Source organism: Halichoerus grypus, chromosome X (assembly GCF_964656455.1).
Source record: "Halichoerus grypus chromosome X, mHalGry1.hap1.1, whole genome shotgun sequence".
Classification (NCBI taxonomy): domain Eukaryota; kingdom Metazoa; phylum Chordata; class Mammalia; order Carnivora; family Phocidae; genus Halichoerus; species Halichoerus grypus.
This window is the reverse complement of record NC_135727.1, coordinates 42,063,313-42,085,119: the sequence shown is the minus strand read 5'-3', so window position 1 is coordinate 42,085,119 and position 21,807 is coordinate 42,063,313. Positions and strand designations below refer to the sequence as shown.

General features: G+C 35.1%; 1 protein-coding gene across 1 annotated transcript in view; it reads left to right on the top strand.

Moving 5' to 3' along the window:
• The window catches only part of NRK (Nik related kinase), a 147,686-nt gene that overhangs the window by 85,487 nt on the left and 40,392 nt on the right, over positions 1 to 21,807 (top strand). The window contains exons 6-15 of the mRNA XM_078065456.1: positions 160 to 270; positions 1,775 to 1,865; positions 4,745 to 4,875; positions 6,745 to 6,799; positions 11,626 to 11,704; positions 12,787 to 12,962; positions 14,545 to 14,608; positions 15,025 to 16,201; positions 18,209 to 18,316; positions 21,297 to 21,364. Of these exons, the coding sequence (XP_077921582.1) occupies positions 160 to 270; positions 1,775 to 1,865; positions 4,745 to 4,875; positions 6,745 to 6,799; positions 11,626 to 11,704; positions 12,787 to 12,962; positions 14,545 to 14,608; positions 15,025 to 16,201; positions 18,209 to 18,316; positions 21,297 to 21,364 (2,060 nt within the window). The remainder of the gene's footprint in view (positions 1 to 159; positions 271 to 1,774; positions 1,866 to 4,744; positions 4,876 to 6,744; positions 6,800 to 11,625; positions 11,705 to 12,786; positions 12,963 to 14,544; positions 14,609 to 15,024; positions 16,202 to 18,208; positions 18,317 to 21,296; positions 21,365 to 21,807) is intronic.

The window sequence follows — 21,807 nt, the reverse complement described above, 5'->3', positions numbered from 1 at the left end:
ACTAGCCTTTAGAGACTTCCACCAGACAATTGAGCCAGTCTTTGCAGTGTCTTAATCTCTAAACATCACATATAAATACAAGCCATATGGACTAAAATTCTCCAGATATTTTCAGAGAATTACTTTCTAATTCTCGACACTTTACTGGCTTCCCTGCAGATGGTGATGGAATTATGTGCAGCAGGCTCAGTCACTGATGTAGTAAGAATGACCAGAAATCAGAGTTTGAAAGAAGATTGGATTGCATATATCTGCCGAGAAATCCTTCAGGTGAGTCTTCATACAGTCATTCTCCCCTGGCCTTGAAAACACCTGGGAGTAATATATGCAATGTACATTATACCTGCCCATATAGGGTGGTTTAAGAATTCTGAACATAACTTCTGGATGAGGATACCAAAAAAACCCAAATGGCTTTAGAGAGAGCAGATTTTCAGGTGATGTCTTTAACTTTAGGTAGACTGCAGGATGGGTAGCCAGGGCCTTCCAAATCATGGTCTTTAATGGCTCTGTCAGAGTGAGACTGTTGTGTTCATTGGATCATGGAAATAACCACTTGGAATATTTATTACATTATTTGGATTTTTAGAGTTCTTTAAAAAAAAAAAAAGTAGCACTATCATTAGAGAGTAAGAAAAAAGTAAGACAAAAGTCAGTGTTTTACCGAATGGGCCCCAAACCATCCATAACCATTTTGCAGACAGCTATCCTATTTGAATAATGCCCTGCTTTTAAAACTTGCTTTATTTTGAATACCAAATTGAATGAGAACAATCTTCTTAATCTACCACACTCAAATTTTTCTTTGTGACTTAAGTGCTTAGGGTCACCAGAGGAGGATATAAACAGAACTGATAGCACCACTGATATATAATGTTAGAATGTTCTTCCTCCCATCTTAATTGGATTCACTTGTGCTAATAGTGTAACTAGTTGAGTGTAAACTCTGGACTGAGTTTAAATGCTGGTTAAACATATATTAGCTTTGTGTCCTTGAATCAGTTACTTAATTTTTCAAAATCTCACTTTTCTTGACTGTAATATGGGGTGATATTAGTACCCTCCTCAAAAGATTGCAGTGACGATTTCATAATTTCCTCCATGTAAAGCACTTAGCACAGTCCCTGGCAAAAACTAAAATAAAATAAAGGACTCAATAAATATTAGCTGTTTTTACTGTTACTTCTATTATTCATCCCTAGTTATTATCTGGAGAAATCTCCCTGAAGCCAGGTCACGGGTTAAGCGGGTCACAGGTTAGTTTTAGTGGTGAATAGGCTGGATCCAGCATGGTAAGCCAATACAAATTGCAAATGCTTTAAAATGAATTTCCATATTCTCCCAAATTCTCAGCCTACAAGGTTGACTAGAAAATATTTTGGATTAAACAAATGGTTGGATGAGGAATAGAGTAAAACAATGGCTGAGCTATGATATTTAAGATGTCCAGGTCTTCACTCTTATGGTTAGTTGGAAATAGGGAGACTAGAAAGGAAGGTAAATGGCCCAATGTATACAAACACTACTTTTTGGTGTTCTTTTCTTTTCATGGGTGTCCTGATTTATTTTCCTTTCCTTATAGCCAAAAGTAGTATTTCTGGGAACTGGTTGTAGTAATTCCAGCCTAAAGAAAGAATTTTGTCTGAAAAATGCAAATCTGGGCCATTTTTCTTACCAAAAGGTCTTCCAAAAATACGAAGAACAGTACCAGAAAAAGAGAAAATATATATAGTGATGTGACTTTTTGAATAAATATGTATCTATCTATGTGCAGGGCTTAGCTCATCTTCATGCACACCGTGTAATTCACCGGGACATCAAAGGTCAGAATGTGCTACTGACTCATAATGCTGAAGTAAAACTTGGTAAGTTTGTTCTTGTACTTTAAGTGAGGCCCCAGTATTTTAATGGAGAAGAATCCTTTAAGATAACTGTGTTTTTTAGCATGTCATTAACAATATCCTCTACTTACTTAGGCTGTGTTTTCCTTGCTTGCAAAACCAGTCAAAATATGAAAATTTGTTTGGGAAGGGAGGTGGAGCAGGAGAAAAAGGCACCTTTTACTGCTTCTCTGAAATCGTGTAGTTAAAAACTTTTAAATTATAATGGAAGACTTACATTTTGGTCATTGTTTTATTCTCTATTAAGTATAGATATTATATTTATTTTAATAATTGAATTATTGAATATTTATTATGTGCAAGTTTCTGTGCCATGGACAAGGAAACAAAAAGACAATTCTTCCACATCACAAAACCATATTTTCCAAATAATATCAAAGAACTTTTAAATTACTTAAGTACAAATTGCTTCTTTGAAATTTTCCCTCAAATATTTAAAGAACTGATATCAGCTGCTCCCATAATATCCAACTTAAGTTCAGAATTAGAAATTAAAAGACCGGAAAGTCCCTGGCTTTCTATTCCAGTATTCAAAATGGCATAATTTATTTGAAAATAACCACACATACTGTCTCACAGGCACACAGGGCACAATTTATTGCATCCTTTAATGTTTAAAATAAATATTGTTGGTTGGTTTTTAAGTAATACCATATGAATAATGTCAGTACTATGCAATGGCAGATAACCTCATTGATATAGAATATAAATTACTTACTGGTTATTGGGGCGCCTGGGTGGCTCAGTCGGTTAAGCGGCTGCCTTCGGCTCAGGCCATGATCCCTGGGTCCTGGGATCGAGCCCCACGTCCGGCTCCCTGCTCAGTGGAGAGCCTGCTTCTCCCTCTCTCTCTGCCTGCCTCTCTGCCTACTTGTGCTTTCTCTCTCTGTGTCAAATAAATAAATAAAATCTTTAAAAAAATAAAAAATAAAAATAAATTACTGGTTATTAAATCCTGTATTATTTTTAAATGATAATCAATCCTTGCCTACCATGTCTCTAGCATGACCTTAAGATAGTTCCCATTTTCCTGATGAACAAAAACAACCACAGCAGGAATTTTTGTTCATTCATTGAGAATGTTTTCATTGAATATTTGTAGAAGAAGCTTGAGGTAATTGTTCTTGAAATAAGAAAAAAGTAATTTCAAGAAAATGTATTATGTCTTATGTGTCTAAAAGCTACAAAGCTAGCAACACAATTTTAAGACACTGTTAATAGATAAGGGGAATTTGAATCTCACATTCAAATGTGCAGGATAGATAGTCTATCACAAAGCTACATACACACTATGTTCACATGTGCTAGCACTCCCATATATTTCTGTCAGGTTTCTGGCCAACTCTACCATTTGCAACACAGAAGAGACATTGTAAGTAAATGAAGAGCCACTGAAAATTCTGTCACAAAGTCGATGCACTAAAGCTTATGTACTTTACTCTGTAGGAGAGACCTTTTAGCACTGGATTAGAATTCAATCAGGCTTATTTTACGTACAACCATTATACATTTGGTTTTACATTTCTCAGATTCCAGTATATTTTTAAGCTATATATTATAAGGAGAAGGTTGCAGAAGGCAAACCCAAGGACATCAGAGGGAGTGTTGAAAGGAAAGAGACTGGAAAGTGATCGTATTGTAATTGCAATTGATCAATAATCCTTACATTCTAGTACTGAGGTCATTAAAGAAAGGTTAAATTATGCCACTGTTGAGATTTCATCTCTACTTTTATCTAAATTTCAAGCTTTTTTTTTCCTTTTCTTCCATCCATCACTCGTCTTCTCTTCTTTTCCCCTTTCATTTTCTTCCCTGAATGCCGTATATATTAGCTCATGGACTTCATAGGTATCTCTTGGCCCTTAAAGTTGGCCCTCAGGGGATAGTAAGAATGCTGAGCTTTGATTTAACATATTCTCAAAAAAATATCTAAATAATAAGATTGTTCAACACCCAGTGATGATTTTCACATATTACAGACGTTTCTTGTTTTGTTAAATCCTTCCTTAAAGACTACTTTAAACTCTTAACTTTTTAATTTTTCATTTCTTCTCCTAAGTTTTTCAAACTACTGTTCAGTCAGTGTTGTTCTCCATCCTTTAGATTCCTGGAAACCATTCTAAATTAGAAAATCTACTTCATTTTTCATCCCTGAAAAAATTCATCTACTTTCATTTTTCATCTTATTTTTTCTGGACTAAGTAACCCCAGTCTACTTTAGCCTTTTTTTCTGTCTGTTACTGAGGATACCATACTAAATATTTTCATATAATGTATCCCACAGATGAATAGAAGACTGAACTTTTATAGTCTAAGCTAAGATATAGATACCACAGTAAATATTTGCATCTGATTCAGAAGATCTGTAGAAAAACTTAAACTAAATTCTAGCAGAAAACTCATTTTTCTTCATTGGTGTAATAGAACTTTCTAATGTCATGAGTGAGGCTTCCTAATAAACTACTAATAGGTTTTAGATTTCTTAGATGTTGTTTATAGTGCTGGTCTTCCTCCAGCTTGGTGGCAGGTCCAAACACTACATATGTTATCACTTCAGAGGTTCAGGGTATACTGATGGAAATTTATTTTTAATATTCATGGTAAACTTTCAGCCAAACCTACTGTAGATTTATAATAGCACTTCTGAGTCTCTTTCCAACATAAATAGCAGCAAAAGCCTATTTCCCAGTATTCCTGGAGTAGACTTCATGGTAAAGTTTTCTGGGTTGGAATGAAAATCTGTTATCCATTGTGGATTTTGTATTGGCTTTCCAAGTTAAAGCAATAACTTATTGAGCTTTTTGTTACTGATTAATTATTTTGACATATGCTGAATTTTGCAGTGGATTTTGGAGTGAGTGCCCAGGTGAGCAGAACTAATGGGAGGAGGAATAGTTTCATTGGAACACCATACTGGATGGCACCTGAGGTGATTGACTGTGACGAAGATCCAAGACGCTCCTATGATTACAGAGTAAGTGTGAGCATTCAGATAGTGGGAATCAAAGTTTGGAAAGGACTTTTGACTAATGTTTATTTTAAAATGATAAAAGAATAAAAAGCAGGCAACTCCTTCTTTCACATTAAACTCTAATAAGAAATACTAGTTGCTATTCATATATGTGGTTTGATTATATGCATAAATATATATTTTTTTAAGAATTTAGACAAAGTAGACCATTGGGAATTATCTATATTTGAGGAATAATGTCTAGTTCATGTTGCTTGCAACTTCTTGGGGAAAATATTATATTATGTGGCTTTATATGGAAATTTAACTTCCAGGGGCAGAGAACTTTGTAAACTTAAAAATGAATGAATGTAAAGCCAATTATTAATCCCCACAGTAACTAAGCTCCAAAAAGAAAAAAATAATAATTTCATTACTCAGGGTAATGGAGAAAATCCTTGTCATGGTTCACTTCCAAACCACTGAAAATCAGTGGAATAGACAAATTAAGTAACAATTCATGCTATTTATTAAAATTTCCACTGAAACTGCAATTTGGACAATATACATCTACGTACACATTTCAAAAAAAGCTGATGTGGAAAGAAAACTCTCCATTTGCTATAGACTGGAAAAACCACACTCACTCTTCACATCATAAGTCATCCAAACAATTCATTGTGGTTTTCGTCGTGTGGAACCTAGGACTCAATACTTGAAGTTGATTAATTCAAGTCTCATCCCTTTTCCCTTTCCCTTAAATGCCCTCTGCTTGATCTGCAAGCAGATCTATTGAGAGCTTATAGTCTAGTACTATTACAGGCTATGCAGACTATGGAAGCATAACGTTCTTTTAAGTGGCTTGCTGTAAAATCTTTTAAGTGGATGCCTTATACCTCTACAGATTTTTGCAGTCTTCCAAGGACTTTCACTTATATTAATTATTTATTTTTAATTTTCAGCCCCATGTAAATTGAAAGAAAGCTTCAACTTACACCATCACAATAATCCTTTGAAGCTAAGAAATCTATTAACTGAGATTCTCAGAATTCAGTTAACTTGTGTAGCAGTCATCCAGCCAGGCAGTGTACCTCCAGCCCTGTGCTCTTTTCACATTCTAAAAAACAAAGTACAGTTAATAATGTGGATAATTTCCTTGAGCCTTTTAGAATATAATTTCCTGGAATAACAATAATTATATTCTCAATTACTATATTCAGGGAACTGACTGAAAGTGCTTTTATATAGATTATTTCATTTAATACTCATACCAGTTCTATGAGATGCGTATCATTATTATCTCTATTTTATATAGAGTGAAACTGAGGTACAGAGAGTTAAATCATTTACCTAAGATGGCACAGCTAATACATCTATGTGATAGGATTTCTTCACAGCAAGCTCCTTTTGCTATTTCAGTTAAGGCAACAATAGTGATACATTCAAGGTGAATTTTCCTTACACTGAACCCTGTCCCATATCATCCAGTTATTGGCTGATCACAAGCTCAGCTAACGTCTTCCTATAACACCAGCCTATAATGAAGGTTCATTGTAGAAAACCCATAAAATGGCTCTGGCATTGACACTCCCCCACCCAAAGATTGTTTTGAGATTCTTTTTTTTTTTTTTTTTTTTAAAGATTTTATTTATTTGACAGAGTGAGACACAGCGAGAGGGGGAACACAAGCAGGGGGAGTGGGAGAGGGAGAAGCAGGCTTCCCGCCGAACAGGGAGCCCGATGTGGGACTCGATCCCAGGACCCTGGGACCATGACCTGAGCCGAAGGCAGACGCTTAACGACTGAGCCACCCAGGCACCCTGTTTTGAGATTCTAAATACTATTAGTTTCCCATTGTTAAATTACTTTTTGGGGTCATTTTTTCTTTTGCAGAGTGATGTGTGGTCCGTGGGAATCACTGCTATTGAAATGGCCGAGGGGGCTCCTCGTGAGTAAAAATGTTTATTTATTAAAAAGTTGGGGAAGCATGCTGTACAAATCTGCCACTTGTACCAGTCAGAATGGCCAGATATATCTATAAAGAGTTTGTGCTTTTCCCTTATGATACCTTATTTTAGGCTATTGACTGTTGTTTCAATTTGGCCTCAAAGTATTTGGTACTGACAGTCCTGACTAATGAGAATCTAAAGCCGTTCTAGTACATAGTGATTGGTGGAATATTTAGGTTCCAGAATATTTATAGTCACACACTGCCACTGCTTCAGAATGTGATAGTTAAGAAAATCTTCCAGTGTGTCATTGAAATCAAACCAATCCCCTACCTTGGGAACTCAGGTTTTCTTGTTTTTTTGTTTTGTTTTGTTTTGTTTTTTGGTGTTTTTTTTTTTTTTTTTTTTCATTTGAAGTCAGTCCAGCTCACCTTTGGTGCTTTCTTTGCTCCTTTTAGCCACTCCAGTGCCCTTAATTGCTCAGAAGGCTCAATTTCCTCATGTTTCTCTCTCATCTCCATCATTTAAATCATCTGTCAGAATCCTGTTCTCTCAGGACTCTGCTTTCTGATAGAAAAGTGAAATTGAAAATGTGAACTTGGATATAAATGATTGATAACCATCTAATGTATGACTCCCATAAGCAGAGCATATTTATTTCTTCAATATCTAAATCTAAAGATATAAATGATAAATGCATTCCTGGTATTGTTGGATGAGAAGTGAGGAAATGCCTGGAGTGTTTGCTGGAGGGCAGGCAAGTGGGGGTGGAATTTCTTTGCTTCTACCTTTCTAAGGAGGTCCTGTAGGTTCCCATGTTCCTACATGCTCTATCTCCACACTGTCCACCCAACAAACTTTATAAATTTGGGCTATCTTAGTACTGTCTTTCAAGGCCAATGGGAGTAATTTCAAGGGGTAGAAATAATGGTAACATGATTGTTAAGAATTCCTGGTGTCCCTTAGAATATCACAGAAGAGGCTTAGATTAAATCTGGGACAGATATGAAGGTCAGGTTGCTGCTGTCTCTCTTTTAGTGCCCTCCAAAACTACAAAATATGTATGCTGGGTGAATAAAAAATCAATGATGGAAAAATTATTTATACCACATATATAAAATTGAAATAAAAATGGGAAGATGCATATTATTCCTCCTCATCTCTTGATTATTTGTTTTTGTGAACATACTTAGATTATATTAGATTGATCAGCAGCTTCTCCTTCTCTTTTTCTATCTCTTTCTCCTCCCCCTTCCCCTCCCCTTCCTCCTCCTCCTCTTCCTCTACCTCTCCCTCCTCTTCCTCTTCTTCTTTCTCTTCTTCTTCCTCTACTCTCTCTTAACAATATGGTATTGCATATGAGTATTGATTCATGTTTTTATTTAGAATACATGATTGCATCAAGTACTATATTTTTTCTATTGTTTCTGAATGTTCCTTACCATTTCTTTTCAAAACACTAGCTTTCTACATTTTGCAGATTTGTATTTCCTGGTTCATCTTTATTTTGTTTCATTTTTTCACTCCAAAATATTAAATCATGGGAGAAAACTCACAGAAGGAGTGCAGAGGAGTTTTGCATGGAGTACACAAATGGCAAACTTCTTACAAAAGATGTGTAAGGACCAGGAGATTTTTAATTCACAATGAGAAAAAAAATCGGACATACATGCCTAAATAAGTAATTGGAATGCTGCAACTTTGGTCATGAGCAACTTGAAATAGCCACACTGCTAAAATATTGGTCTTTCGCCAGCCTCCTATATTGCCTGGAGTATAAACTTTGGATGGAAATTATTGTCATTAATTTGACTGCAGAAATCCTCCAGGTTTTGATAATTATCATCTCAGAGGGGGTGGCCCTCCAAAGTGACAATTATATGATAATTGCCTCTGAGGTCCAGATAACAAAATTTCTTTCTTTCTTTGGTGAGTCTCTCCCAGAGAAGTAAAAAGAAAGGGAGAGTAACTTCTCACTGAAAGGGTGCTGTAGAGGCTCTCAGAGGAGGGAAGATCTGTACCATCCCACACCAGGACCTTCTTAAGTGCTTGGGTTCATTCTTCTTTATTTGTTTTGTTTCTTAAATTCCACATATGAGTGAAATCAAATGGTGTCTGTTTTTCTCTGATTTATTTCATTTAGCATTATACCATCTATGAAATGTATCTTTAAAGGAGGTTTGCTATTTCAAAGGAATGAAACTCTAATGGTGAAACATTTAGGCATGTTAGATATGGGATAAAGGGAGTATTTACTGGCATTCCTAAAATTAGACTATATAGAAAACGTCTACTGTTTGACATACCCATGTGCTCCATTCCTTTGTGGACTTCTCATTTCCCTAATGAAAACTTCCCTACTCTATGCTCTGACTCTTGACCCCTGGGGATGTTGTTAGTTGACTGCATGATGCTCAAATGTTAATAAATGACAATTGCTTAATATTGTACAAACCCACTTAAAATATGTTTAAAGGACAGAATCTGGTGACTGGACAGAGTAAAGGAATGAAGAGAATCAAATATGATCTTGTTTATTTATTTACTTATTTATTTGAGAGAGAGTGTGTGAGAGAGAGTGTGCATGCAGATGCAAACCCATGAGTTGGGGGAGGGGGACAAATGGGGAGGGAAAGGGAGAGGGAGAGAATCTCAAACAGACTCTGCACTGAGCCTGATGCAGGGCTCAATCTCAAGACTCTGAGATCATGACCTGAGGCAAAAAAAAGAGTTGAACACTTAACTGAGCCACCCAGGCACCCCTGACTAATCTTTTCAGCTTGGGGATAATTCTGCCCTCAATTATAAACCTGTATGTCTATTAATTTATACTTATGTAATTGAAAAAACATGACATTTGAACAATTGCCTTTAAATCACTCTAATGAAATAACCCTGGGGAGTTTTTTCCTGCTATTACAAGAGGCCAGTTTGGCATTGTAGTTTTTCTGGATATGTATTTTGGAGGAGAAAGGGTGACTCTAAAGAATCATTAATATCAAATTGTCCTCACATGAATGACACACTTGTGGTATTAGATAAAATTTGTTGGTGAGGATGTGGAGAAAGCGGAGCCCTCTTGTACTGTTGGTGGAAATGCAAACTGGTACAGCCACTCTGGAAAACAGTATGGAGGTTCCTCAGAAAGTTAAAAATAGAACTACCCTATGATCCAGTAATTGCAGTACTGTGTATTTACCAAAAAACTACAAAAACATTAATTTGAGAGGATATATGCACCCCTACATTTATTGAAGCATTATTTACAATAGCCAAATTATGAAAGTGTCCATTGATAGATGAGTGGATAAAGAAGATGTGAAATGTGTATATATATATATATTCTGTATATATATGTGTGTGTGTGTATATATATATATATATATACACATTCTGTATACACACACACACACACACACGAATATTATTCAGCCATAAAAAAAGAATGAAATCTTGCCATTTGCAACAACATGAATGGAGCTAGAGAGTATTATGCTAAATGAAATAAGTCAGTCAGAGAAAGACAAATACCATATGATTTCACTCATATGTGGAATTTAAGAAACAAGACTAGCAAAGAGGGAGAGAGAGAGAAATCAAGAAGCAGACTCTTAACTATAGAGAACAGACTGATGGTTATCAGAGAGGAGGGTGGGTGGGACAAGGGGTGAACTAGGTGATGGGGATCAAAAAGTACACTTATCATGATGAGCACTGAGTAATGTATATAATTGTTGAATCATTATATTGTATACCCAAAAATAATATAATACTGTGTGCTAACTATACTGGAGTTAAAGTTAAAAACTTAATAAAATAAAAAAATATATATGAAGAGAAAGAGAAATTTAAAGTATGGCTCTCCTTCAGGGATTTTTTTGCACTGCCAGTTTTCTTTAATCAAAACTCAAGAGGAAATAAGTGAAGTGAGACATATTTAAATGCTTATAAGAAAGCTTATAGAAAATTCTCAGACCAACAAGGTAATGAATTTATATAGCACATAATGGAATAGGCTTTTCTTTGTATAGCTGTGTGTTTCAAAAAGTGAACGGAAGTCCTATAATTTGGCACAGACTTGAAGTGCCAGATAGGTAAAATCTTTATTATAATACCAATAACTAATATTTATTAAGTACCTACTCTATGCCAGACACTTTTACATGTAGGTTAATCCTCATGGCAACTCTTTGAAGGAATTCTTGATTTTTTTTCAGATAAAGAAGCCAAGGCACAGATAGGTTAAGTAATTTGCCCGAGTCACAAAGGAAGAACTAGGATTTGAACCCAGGTGATCTTACTCTAGAGGGTGTGTTTTAATAGTTAGTTACACTATATCTACCTCTATTCCTAGGACTGTCAGTTTCCAAAACAGATTCTTCTCATCTTTTTAGACTGCTAAATCATTCTTTATATATTATTGTGCTTAGCTACTCATTTGGTTGACTTTTTAAGCCTATAATGACATATTTCAATTTTATAAGTATAGATACCTACAACACAAAATACAGAAGAGTGTTTGTCTCTATTTTTTGTTTACTTCTCTAGATAGAAATCACCAATCATACATTTTGAAATTTTTATCCAGTGTAGTTTATTATTAATTTGCCACACCTGTCAATGGTGAAACTTGAGGATCTTATATAATGGACTGTTTGTATGAAAATGAACTTTTCCTGTAACTACATTATTTTGTATCTATTTATTCCTTAGTGTCTATTCAACATGATATGTGAAAGAACACTGAGAATCCCCTCTGGAATGAGGAGTGTGCTCTGTTGTTACCCTTCTCATTCATTCTAAACACATCTATTTTCCTTTGCAGCCCTGTGTAACCTTCAGCCTTTGGAAGCCCTCTTTGTTATTTTGCGGGAATCTGCCCCCAAAGTCAAATCCAGTGGATGGTAAAGATGAATGACTTAATCTCCTAAACACATTAACTTGCCATTTTTTATGTAGGAAATGAGTTTTAATTAATTTTGTAGTCCTGTTTCAACATCTTTTTTGGACAGTATTTCCTAAAAACTAATACGTTAAGTGGGGGGTCTTAATGATTAGTTTTCATTAAGAGCTAGCTAGCCAACTAGACATAAGTAATACCTTCCATAGTATATTATGATGACATCACTGCCCTGGAATTAATGGCATGTTCAGTTGTTTCTCCATTAATGGCATGGACCAATAGAAATCATTTGTGACATTTCTCACTGTGCCTAGATAGGCAGTCAGTGATTGTGATATACAGCTCAGTTGTTCAGCCCATTAAACTAAACATCCACAGACCTGGAGAAGAGGATTTGTTCTCCCAGGGTGTTACAGACCAACTAACTTGGGAACCCTTTATACTGAAGCTTTTTGATTGAGTGTCAGAAGCTCTTGTTTATTATTAGTATTTATTGCTTGCCCTGCTAGAAGTGGTGGCTGTGATTTGATTGCTGACATTTTTCCTTGTGATTCAATTTAACCCTTCCCACAGATTCAGGCTTTCTGGACACTTCTGTTTTCATGAACCATTTTATAAGATTAGTTAGTCCTGGTACTATTAACACCTTTTTTTTTTTTTTTTTTTTTTTGGATCATTACATTTATGACTATGTAGCTCCAAGTGCATGTAGTCAAGTGAAACATTCAGACTTCAAAGTATGACTTCTGTGGGCTGACCAATCTAGATACATGTTCTACATATATCACATTAACCACTCCATTGCCATCCCACCAATTGACTTTTTACCACGTACATACTTCTGAACTCATTGAAGTTTCTACTACTATTTAAATGCCATTGACTCTGGCTCATCTGAGGTTTGAGTGGTATTGTATAATGTATATTGTCAAGCTGCAGGACATATGGCAGTTGAAAAGACAATTATAACTAGAGGCAATTCTCTCCAAAAATATGACCTGCAGAGTGGCATATGTGTGAGGATGGGAGAAGATATGGCAAGCCTGAGGATGCTTTTTTATCCCTTTGACTCATTTCTTTTAGGTCTCGCAAGTTCCACAATTTCATGGAAAAGTGCATGATAAAAAATTTCCTATTTCGTCCTACTTCTGCAAACATGCTTCATCACCCTTTTGTTCGGAATATAAAAAATGAAGGACACGTTGTTGAGTCATTGAAGAAGCATCTTACAGGAATCATTAAAAAGAGACAGAAAAAAGGTTGGAATATGTCAACTTTCATTTTACTAGAATGGATATTTAGATGAGAGCCGAGTTTATTCATTTTTGTCAGAAAAAATAATATTTAAGAATTAGATTAAAAGTAAAAATTCTGAGGGAGGCCTTCCATATTTAGTTTTTCCACTAATATGCCATGTGCAGTTAATTAATTCTCTCTCACCTGATCATCTGTATATATATGATTATAAATTGTCACCAATTACAACTGGCAAGTGTTCATATTTATAAAAACCTTGAAAGCATCAAGAAGAATTTTGTGATGTGCCAATTTTATTTTAAGAAAACTCCTAACTAAAGAGATAAAATAAATAAAAAAGGTAACAAAATCTGTATCTTACTGTTCTTTTTTGGTTGACATTTTAATTAACTCCAATGAGATAAATAGATTTGTAATTGTCTATTGATGACTGTTAATTTTGAAGTAATTTCTGTGTACCATACTAAGTTTGTTTTATGCACTAATCTCCAAGTATAAGAAGTAATTAAAAGGACTAATTTATACAAGTAAAAGTTAGTTTCTATATATTAATGCCAAAAATGGCAGGATGGATTTTCATCAAATCCAGATTAAACTACTTAGGAAGTTTTAACTTTGTATTGTATGGCATATTCCACATTTAAATTGGGGCTCCATGGGCAGTGTTGAGAGTGGTGATATAATGGAAAAGGGGAAACTGGAAACATAGTCATTCTCAGAATAGCTACAGGATAGATTGCAGTAGAGTTTCTTCCATCTACATAACTATATGTATCCTATTTTGGAGTGAGAAGCAGCAGAAATTAATTTATTTAACCATGGGTGAAAATTCACTGGACCAGCATCACAAAAACCAGCTAGTCTCAAATGGGTGCAGGAAGACCCCATTTCTATTTGAGAATTTGCTAATTTCCAGAGTTGCAAGACTTCCAAAATATTACCTGCAGGAAAAGTCACATTTATGTGGGAATTACATAGGTGTAAATACAGTTGCCCTAAACACTTTTATTTAGGAAATTCAAAAGAACACTCTTGTTTGTAAACGTCTATATTTCAGTACAGCACAGCAGAAATGAAAGAAGCTGAACATGTTGAATGTGTTAAGTGTAAAATCCAGAATTTAGATTTTTACTTTCTCATTGGAAAGACCAATGATCCTGATCCTCATTTTCAATGATCTTCATTGAAAGGACCAAAGATAGGGTGGGCCCAAGCCATAAAGTCCTCACATCTAGATCACACACCTTTAAGCCATGTTCAACAACCATCTATAAAGTTTCTCTTGTCCCATTCTCCCTTTGTCTTTCTCAATTACTTCTCTTTAGATTGCAGCTACCAAATTGCTAAATTCCCTTTCCTGTGCCCAGAGAAATTAGTCTGTATGGAATAGCTTCACTGTGCTGCAAAAGTGGGCCTAGGAACTGGGATATTGTCCATATTACCAACCAAGTGTGATTTGAAGGGTTACCCTCTTGTCCTTGTAATTCACTTGACATCCTGAGCATTAAAGGGTAAAAATTCCTAAGGTAGATTACACTAATATCTGCTGATTTTTTGCCTTGTTTTTTTCTCTTTTATAAAAAGGAATACCTCTGATCTTTGAAAGAGAGGAAGCTATTAAGGAGCAATACACCATGAGAAGATTCAGGTGTGTTAGATAAATTACAAATATAATTTGTTGTTAGCAATTTATGTAAGACAGTTGATTCTATTCTGTTGGCATTTGACTCAGAAGAGTTTAATCCCTTCTGATGCAACAAATAACAGCTCTCTCTATATTTTCAAGAGATATTTGAATGGAAATGTTGAGGAAAGATTGTTATTACTACTCAAAGAATCTTTTAATTTCTGGCACTAGAATGACCAGGTAGATTATTAGATAATTGAGTATATTAGTAATACAAAGAATATTTCAGACATTACAGGAATGATTCAAAAAAATTTACTGAAAATATCTTTATTGCACAAAATTTCCGTTTTTTAAAATAAAGGCATTTTCCCCAAGTGGCTTCACTCCACTGACAATTATTACTATATAGCAATCATTTGTATGTTTATTTCTAGAGGACCTTCTTGTACTCATGAGCTTCTGAGACTGCCAACCAGCAGTAGATGCAGACCACTTAGAGTTCTGCATGGAGAACCCTCTCAGCCAAGGTGGTTACCTGATCGAGAAGAGCCACAGGTCCAGGCACTTCAGCATCTACAGGGAGCAGCCAAGGTGTTCATGCCACTACAGGCTCAGGACAATGCACCTAGGCCTCTACAGGGGCAAGCCCAGGCACCTCAGCGACTACAAGGGGCAGCTCGGGTGTTTACGCCACTACAGGCTCAGGTTAAGGCTAAGGCATCTAGGCCCCTACAGATGCAGATTAAGGCACCTCCACGACTACGGAGGGCAGCCTGGATGCTCATGCCACTACAAGCTCAGGTTAAGGTACCTAAGCCTCTACAGGTACAGGCCCAGGTACCAAAAGAGCAGCAGGTTCAGGCTGCTCAGGCCCAGCCCCAGACATCAGAAGAGCCACAGGATCTGGACCAGGTACCAGAGGAATTTCAGGGGCAAGATCAGGTACCTGAACAACAACAAAGGCAGGGTCAGGCCTCTGAACAACAGCAGAGGCAGAACCAGGTACCTGAACAGCAGCTGGAGCAGAACCAGGTACCTGAACAGCCAGAGGTACAGGAACAGGCTGCTGAGCCTACCCAGGCAGAGAATGAGTCAGAGGAACCTGAGGCATTACGAGTACATGCCCAGGTGTTCCTGCCCCTACTGTCACAGAACCACCATGTGCTGTTGCCACTACATTTGGATACTCAGGTACTCATTCCAGTAGAGGGGCAAACTGAAGGGTCACTTCAAGCACAGGCCTGGGCACTAGAGCCCCCACAGGCAGTTGGCTCAGTTCAAGAACTGATAGAGGGACTATCAAGAGACTTACTTCGAGCACCAAACTCACATAACTCAAAGCCACTTGGTCCACTGCAAACCTTGATGGAAAACCTGTCTTCAAACATGTTTTACTCTCAACCAGAACAGGCACAGAAGAAAAAATCGAAAGTTTCTAGTCTAAGGCAGGCATTGGCAAAAAGATTATCACCAAAGAGGTTCCGGGCAAAGTTATCAAGGAGACCTGAAGAGCTTGAGCTCTCAGATTTAGAAGCCTGCAGGCGAAGGCGCCAGCGCAGATGGGAGGATATCTTTAATCAGCATGAGGAAGAATTGAGACAAGTTGCAAATGTAAGAGTTTCTGATATTTTTACTGAATCAAATATGCAGAGAAAACATGCTAGTACATGCTCATGTTTCCCTCTGTTAAGACCAAATGAAATCAATATTCCTTATGTGCCAGAGAAGATTAATTTAATAATTTGTACTTCAAATAAATTATCTTAAAATTTACAGATAATTATGACTAAATTTGAGAAAGAAAAATTGGCTTGAGTGATCCAGGTAATTGCTTAATATCTTTGTAGAGATATAGCTTTAATTATTAGCTAATAAAGGGACACCATAAGGACATGTAAAATTACTATTTTGGATCTTTGAAAATTACTATCATAGTTCCAAATTTCAAATAGAACTCATTAAAAATAAACACAGAAAACAACTTTGGTTTTGCTCCCCAACCTCTAAGTTAATTTGTCTTTCTTCTGATAGAATACTGAACTGTGCTATTTAAGTGAATTATACTATTTTTTTTTTAATTTCAGGATGTTTAAATCAAGGTTAAAATGAAACAGAAAAGCAGTTTCCAAAACATTTTGTATTTACCATATGTATGACTTGTCTCACTAATTTTCCACCGTTTTACATAATTAATCAATGAAATCTCTGCATAGAACATGACACGTTACAAATTCATCTCTGTACTCTTTTGAAATGCAATATGTTAATATCTTTATCTTATTTGCAAATAGTCAAAACCTCATTCTTTCAAATTCTCTAATATAAGTGAATATAATTTGGTTGGAGTTGATGAATTCAATCTGGCAGATCTAATCTGACAATGAAGGGTTTGTGGGCTTTATAAGCAAATTAATGAGGTCAATAGGATTAGGAGAGCACTTGTTTTCTAATACTTCACAACATCCATTTACATAAAGGAATCCTAAATTAAACCCTGGTATCAACATCAATTTATCTAATAATAATTAATGCAGTAATTACAAATGTATCTTGTCTGAATGTCTGGATAAGTGAATCTTTTGGCTTGTTCATTGAGCCAATTAAACTAATGTTATTTCCCTAACATATTTAACAAGTGAAGAAAGGCCCAAAAGGGGAAATGGATGTCTACTCTCAATAAAGGGGGAGATAGGAAGAGAAAGAAACCATATAGAGAAGTGGAGGTATGAGTCTAGAATGGTGATATTTGCTTGAAATTAAGGCATCTAAAATGCTAGCGACTGATTTCAATGAGGACTAGTAACAATTAAATCTAATGGGTTTTGCATTTATGAAAAAGACTTGTATGCATCCTTGCAAGACTCATAGCATTGGTAGCATGACACATACTTATTGTCATTTGGTTTTTTAAATGTACATGTGAGAAGCCATTCTAAACTGGAAGAAAAAGTCAGTAAATAATATTTACCAATCCCATGACTCTAGGATCTTGTACAGGTATTCATATCTTTGTATGTGATTTTTAAAGAAAATATAAAAAATTGATACTAACTCAAAGTCATAGATCTTTTGAATTGCCTAAAAATTTGTTAGCATTTAGAGATGTATGTGAATTCTTCAACTAACCAAAGAAAAGAAAACTCATTTTCATTACTCTCTGTGAATTGAAGAAATAATACTGATTGGCTTAAATGTAAAAACAGAAACTTTCCTAAATTCCTAGAGCTCAATTAGTGAGAAATATTTGCACTGCTGTATTATAGATCTTCCATTGCACAGGAGGACTGAACTTCATAGTTATAATTGCTTACTAAATGTGACAGTCTGGGGTTATGAGTTAAGCTTTAAACCAGATATTCTTAACCTGGGTCTAATAGATTAGCTGCAGGTGTTCAGGGATCCCCCTGAAAATATATGCAGACATGTGTGTCTATATGCAGTTAGAATCTCCTCAGATTCTAAAGGGAATCCAGAACCAAAACCTATTAGAATCTACTGGTTTAAATCAATTTTAATATTTGAAAATTATTCTAAGTTGTACATTGTGAAGATAAAGTTGCTCCTATCATTTGCATTTTAACAACAATTAAAATATTTATTATCCTTTTTGTTTCAAAGGACAAAGAAGATGAATCATCAGACAATGATGAAGTATTTCATTCAATTCAAGCTGAAGTCCAAATAGAACCATTGCAACCATACGTTCCAAATCCTAAAGGAAATGAGGTAAGTTTCTCAGTATGAGTTGCTGTGACATTAATAAGTGCCTAGAACAGTGGTTCTTAAACTTTTTGGTCTCAGGGGATCTTTATACTCTTAAACATAGAAGACCCTAAAAAACTTTTGTTTATGTGGATTGTGTCATTCAATATTTAATGAATTAGAAATTAAAATTAAAAAATTAAATATTAATTCATTTAAAAGTAAATAAAAATATTACATGTGAACATAAGAAACAAAGTTTTAATAAAAAATAAGTATTTTCCATTTTACTTAATGGAAAACAACTGGATTCTCATATCTGCTTCTGCATTCAATTTGTTGCCATATGTTTGGTTTGAAGTATATGAGTAAAACTGGCTTCTCACATATAAGTAGCTGGGAAGGGAGGATTTTCATAGCTTTTTCAGATAATTGTGGATATTCTTTGATAACACACCAAAACTGCAGAAGTGGAATTTAAAACCCTATCAGTGAAATTTTGCATATTCAGAAATATTAAAATCCATTGTTCTATTGTATGCTATGAATAGATGTTTTGCTCATGCACAATTTTGTATCTTCATACATTGGTCAGTTGGAAAACATTGGTTCAATGTGTATGTAGATCTTTCCAAATATTTACACATTTCATTATACAGCATCAATAAACAGCATTTGTTAATGTCACCAATTTCATCAGAAAAATGACTGAGTATTGATAAGTCAAGTGCATGGTGACAGATAATAAATTTAAAATTTTAATTTTCACTTCAAAGCTTAATTTTATCATTGCTAACAAATAACATCAGTTGTTTTTTTCCTTGAATTGACAGGCTAACTTCATTGATTTTAAATAAAATGCCTGCCAAATACCCAAGTTGAATAATCATAGTTTGTCTTGTCAGTCATTCTTTTAAGTAAAAATATTGCCAATAAAACTTTGGGTAGTTCAGCTTGTAACACAATCACACATACCTTTTCCCTTGATTGTTCTAGGATGTAGTTTATGACAGGATCTGGGTCATTTAATATGTGATTTATTTTTTTACATTTATATGAATAATCAAGTCAGTCCTCATGTCTAGGTTGACTTCTGTTTTCACAACTATATTAACAGCATTTAGCTTAGGGTATTGGTGAGGCCCAAGTTGCAGTTTCAATTCCCATGTGGACAAGGTATTATCATCATAGCCAGCATTCTTAACAGCTAGCCATCTAAAAATTTTTTGGTCACTAAGGATGAGCGGGTTGCTGGGTGAAGAACTCAGAAATTCTTGTCTTACTAATAGTGGGTCAGGAGTCTCATTGTTGTCCTTAATCAGCACAACGGCCCTAGATCACTATATTTCTTTCTTCTAGATGCTTCAGAGTAGGCCACTATGATTTCTTTCATGGACAATTATCCTTTTTTAAATATGTTACTTCTGATACTAGCAGTCCTCTGAAGTAAATAGCAGAGTATTGCTTTATAAATACTAACCACTGGCAGAAGGAACATAAGCTGGATTGTATTATTAATTACAAGAGGCCTTATGTCTCTCTCTCTGCCTTATTAAATTATGACTTTCCTCCTACTCTCAGATAATAATTATTACCTTAAACATATGTTTTTAAGCAGGAAATATAATGAGTTGTGCCTGATTGGTTTAGAATGCATCATTTGCCTTATATATACTATTCTTACTAATCATCTTCCCATTTTTTGGACCAAATACAGCCAATTCATATCAGGTATTAGCTTTTCTTATTTTTGGCCTTTATCTTTTCTGAGTAATCCTGGTCTCTGGTTTACTAATGTCAATAAACTTTCTGAGACCAGTTTCATAAACCAAGAGGCCTAGACGGGGTCAATATGATGCCAGGTATCTGAATCAAATGTGGAAAAAGTCAGATGCTTATCGTGCATACTGCCAAACATCTGGTTACATTTGGAAGCGCTCATTTGCAAAACATGTGAACAATTAACAACATTTTTTGTTTCTTACCCATCTGTCTGTTAGAGTTTAAAGACAACCTTAATAAGTCACTACATAGAAACAGTGTAGTAAGGTTAGTGTAGTTTCTAGAAACTATAGAGTGACTTTATCACATGAAAATGCTAGATTTTTTAAAAATGTAACATGTTTAGTTTTTCTTTCTAAAGAATCTACTGTGACTGCCTCATTGAATGTCAGAATAGCCTATTTTTTGATTAGCTAAAAGCTATTTTAAGTAGAAACCTAATGATATAAAACTAAATGAGGCAAGCCAATACTACATGGTCCTATCTACTAATGTTGGCAGAAAATAAATCTGCCCCACTGATGGATGCTGGCTCATTTTATGTGATCTTAAGTATTTTTCTATATTAGATGAATGAATAATTAATAGAAACCAAATTAATTCATTTAGAATTGAAAAAGTATTGGAACACTGATTATGACATTACAGTCCAATTGTAAAGTGAAAAAACATACTTTCTTGAAGGTGGGACACTTTTGACACTTGAGAGATTTTAATGATGTGTTGTATGTGTGTTACAACTTTTGAAAATCTAAGGTTAGCTTAAAAGGGTAAGTGAGTGAGAAGTTTGAGCTTAAATTCTGAGAAATTTGGACTTGGTATAAAAGTAATATGAAAACATAGAAAGCATTAAATTAGCAGTTGAGGGACCTACATTCTGATTATAAATATTCTTTAACTTGATGTAAAATTCTTAGAAAAGTGATTTTTCCTCTCTGAGGTACAGATTCCTCAAAAATAAAATTAGAGTGTTTGATTATATAATCTCCAGAATCTGTTATTATACTAAAATTCAAGGATACCATGAGAAATTATGGTTAAGCAGTTCTAATGTTATACTATAAGTAATTATGAAAATACAATCTAGTTATGAAAATCAGATTTTGTAAGTTGGATTTTTAGTAAACTATCTTTATATGAAGAAAGGAATTTTTCCCATGAATTAATACTTCAAAAGAATTTATGATAAAAAATTTTACCAAAGTATTTCATTGTCTTTAAGGTCCAGGAAAGATCTACTTCAGTGCCTTACAATCAGGATTGTGAACACCATGTCAAGTTCTCTTCAAAGTATGTTTCTCTGATTACTATATTCAAATTACTCACGATTTACTATTACATGGAACATTAAAGCATATTTATTTGACACTAAGTTTTGTGTAAAGTGAAAACTAAAATATTAATGAAAACATCATCACTAGTGATATTGTCAGCCTGTATTTAAAATGTTAACTGCAGTAATTCATTAACTAGATCTTTCATATTTGGACCTACTGTAGTCTCAGTATCATTTAGTTTAATAATTTGCTGATAAGGGGCGCCTGGGTGGCTCAGTCGTTAAGCATCTGCCTTTGGCTCAGGTCGTGATCCCAGGGTCCTGGGATCGAGCCCCGCATCGGGCTCCCTGCTCGGCGGGAAGCCTGCTTCTCCCTCTGCCACTCCCCCTGCTTGTGTTCCCTCTCTCGCTGTGTCTCTCTCTTCAAATAAATAAATAAAATCTTTTAAAAAAAATA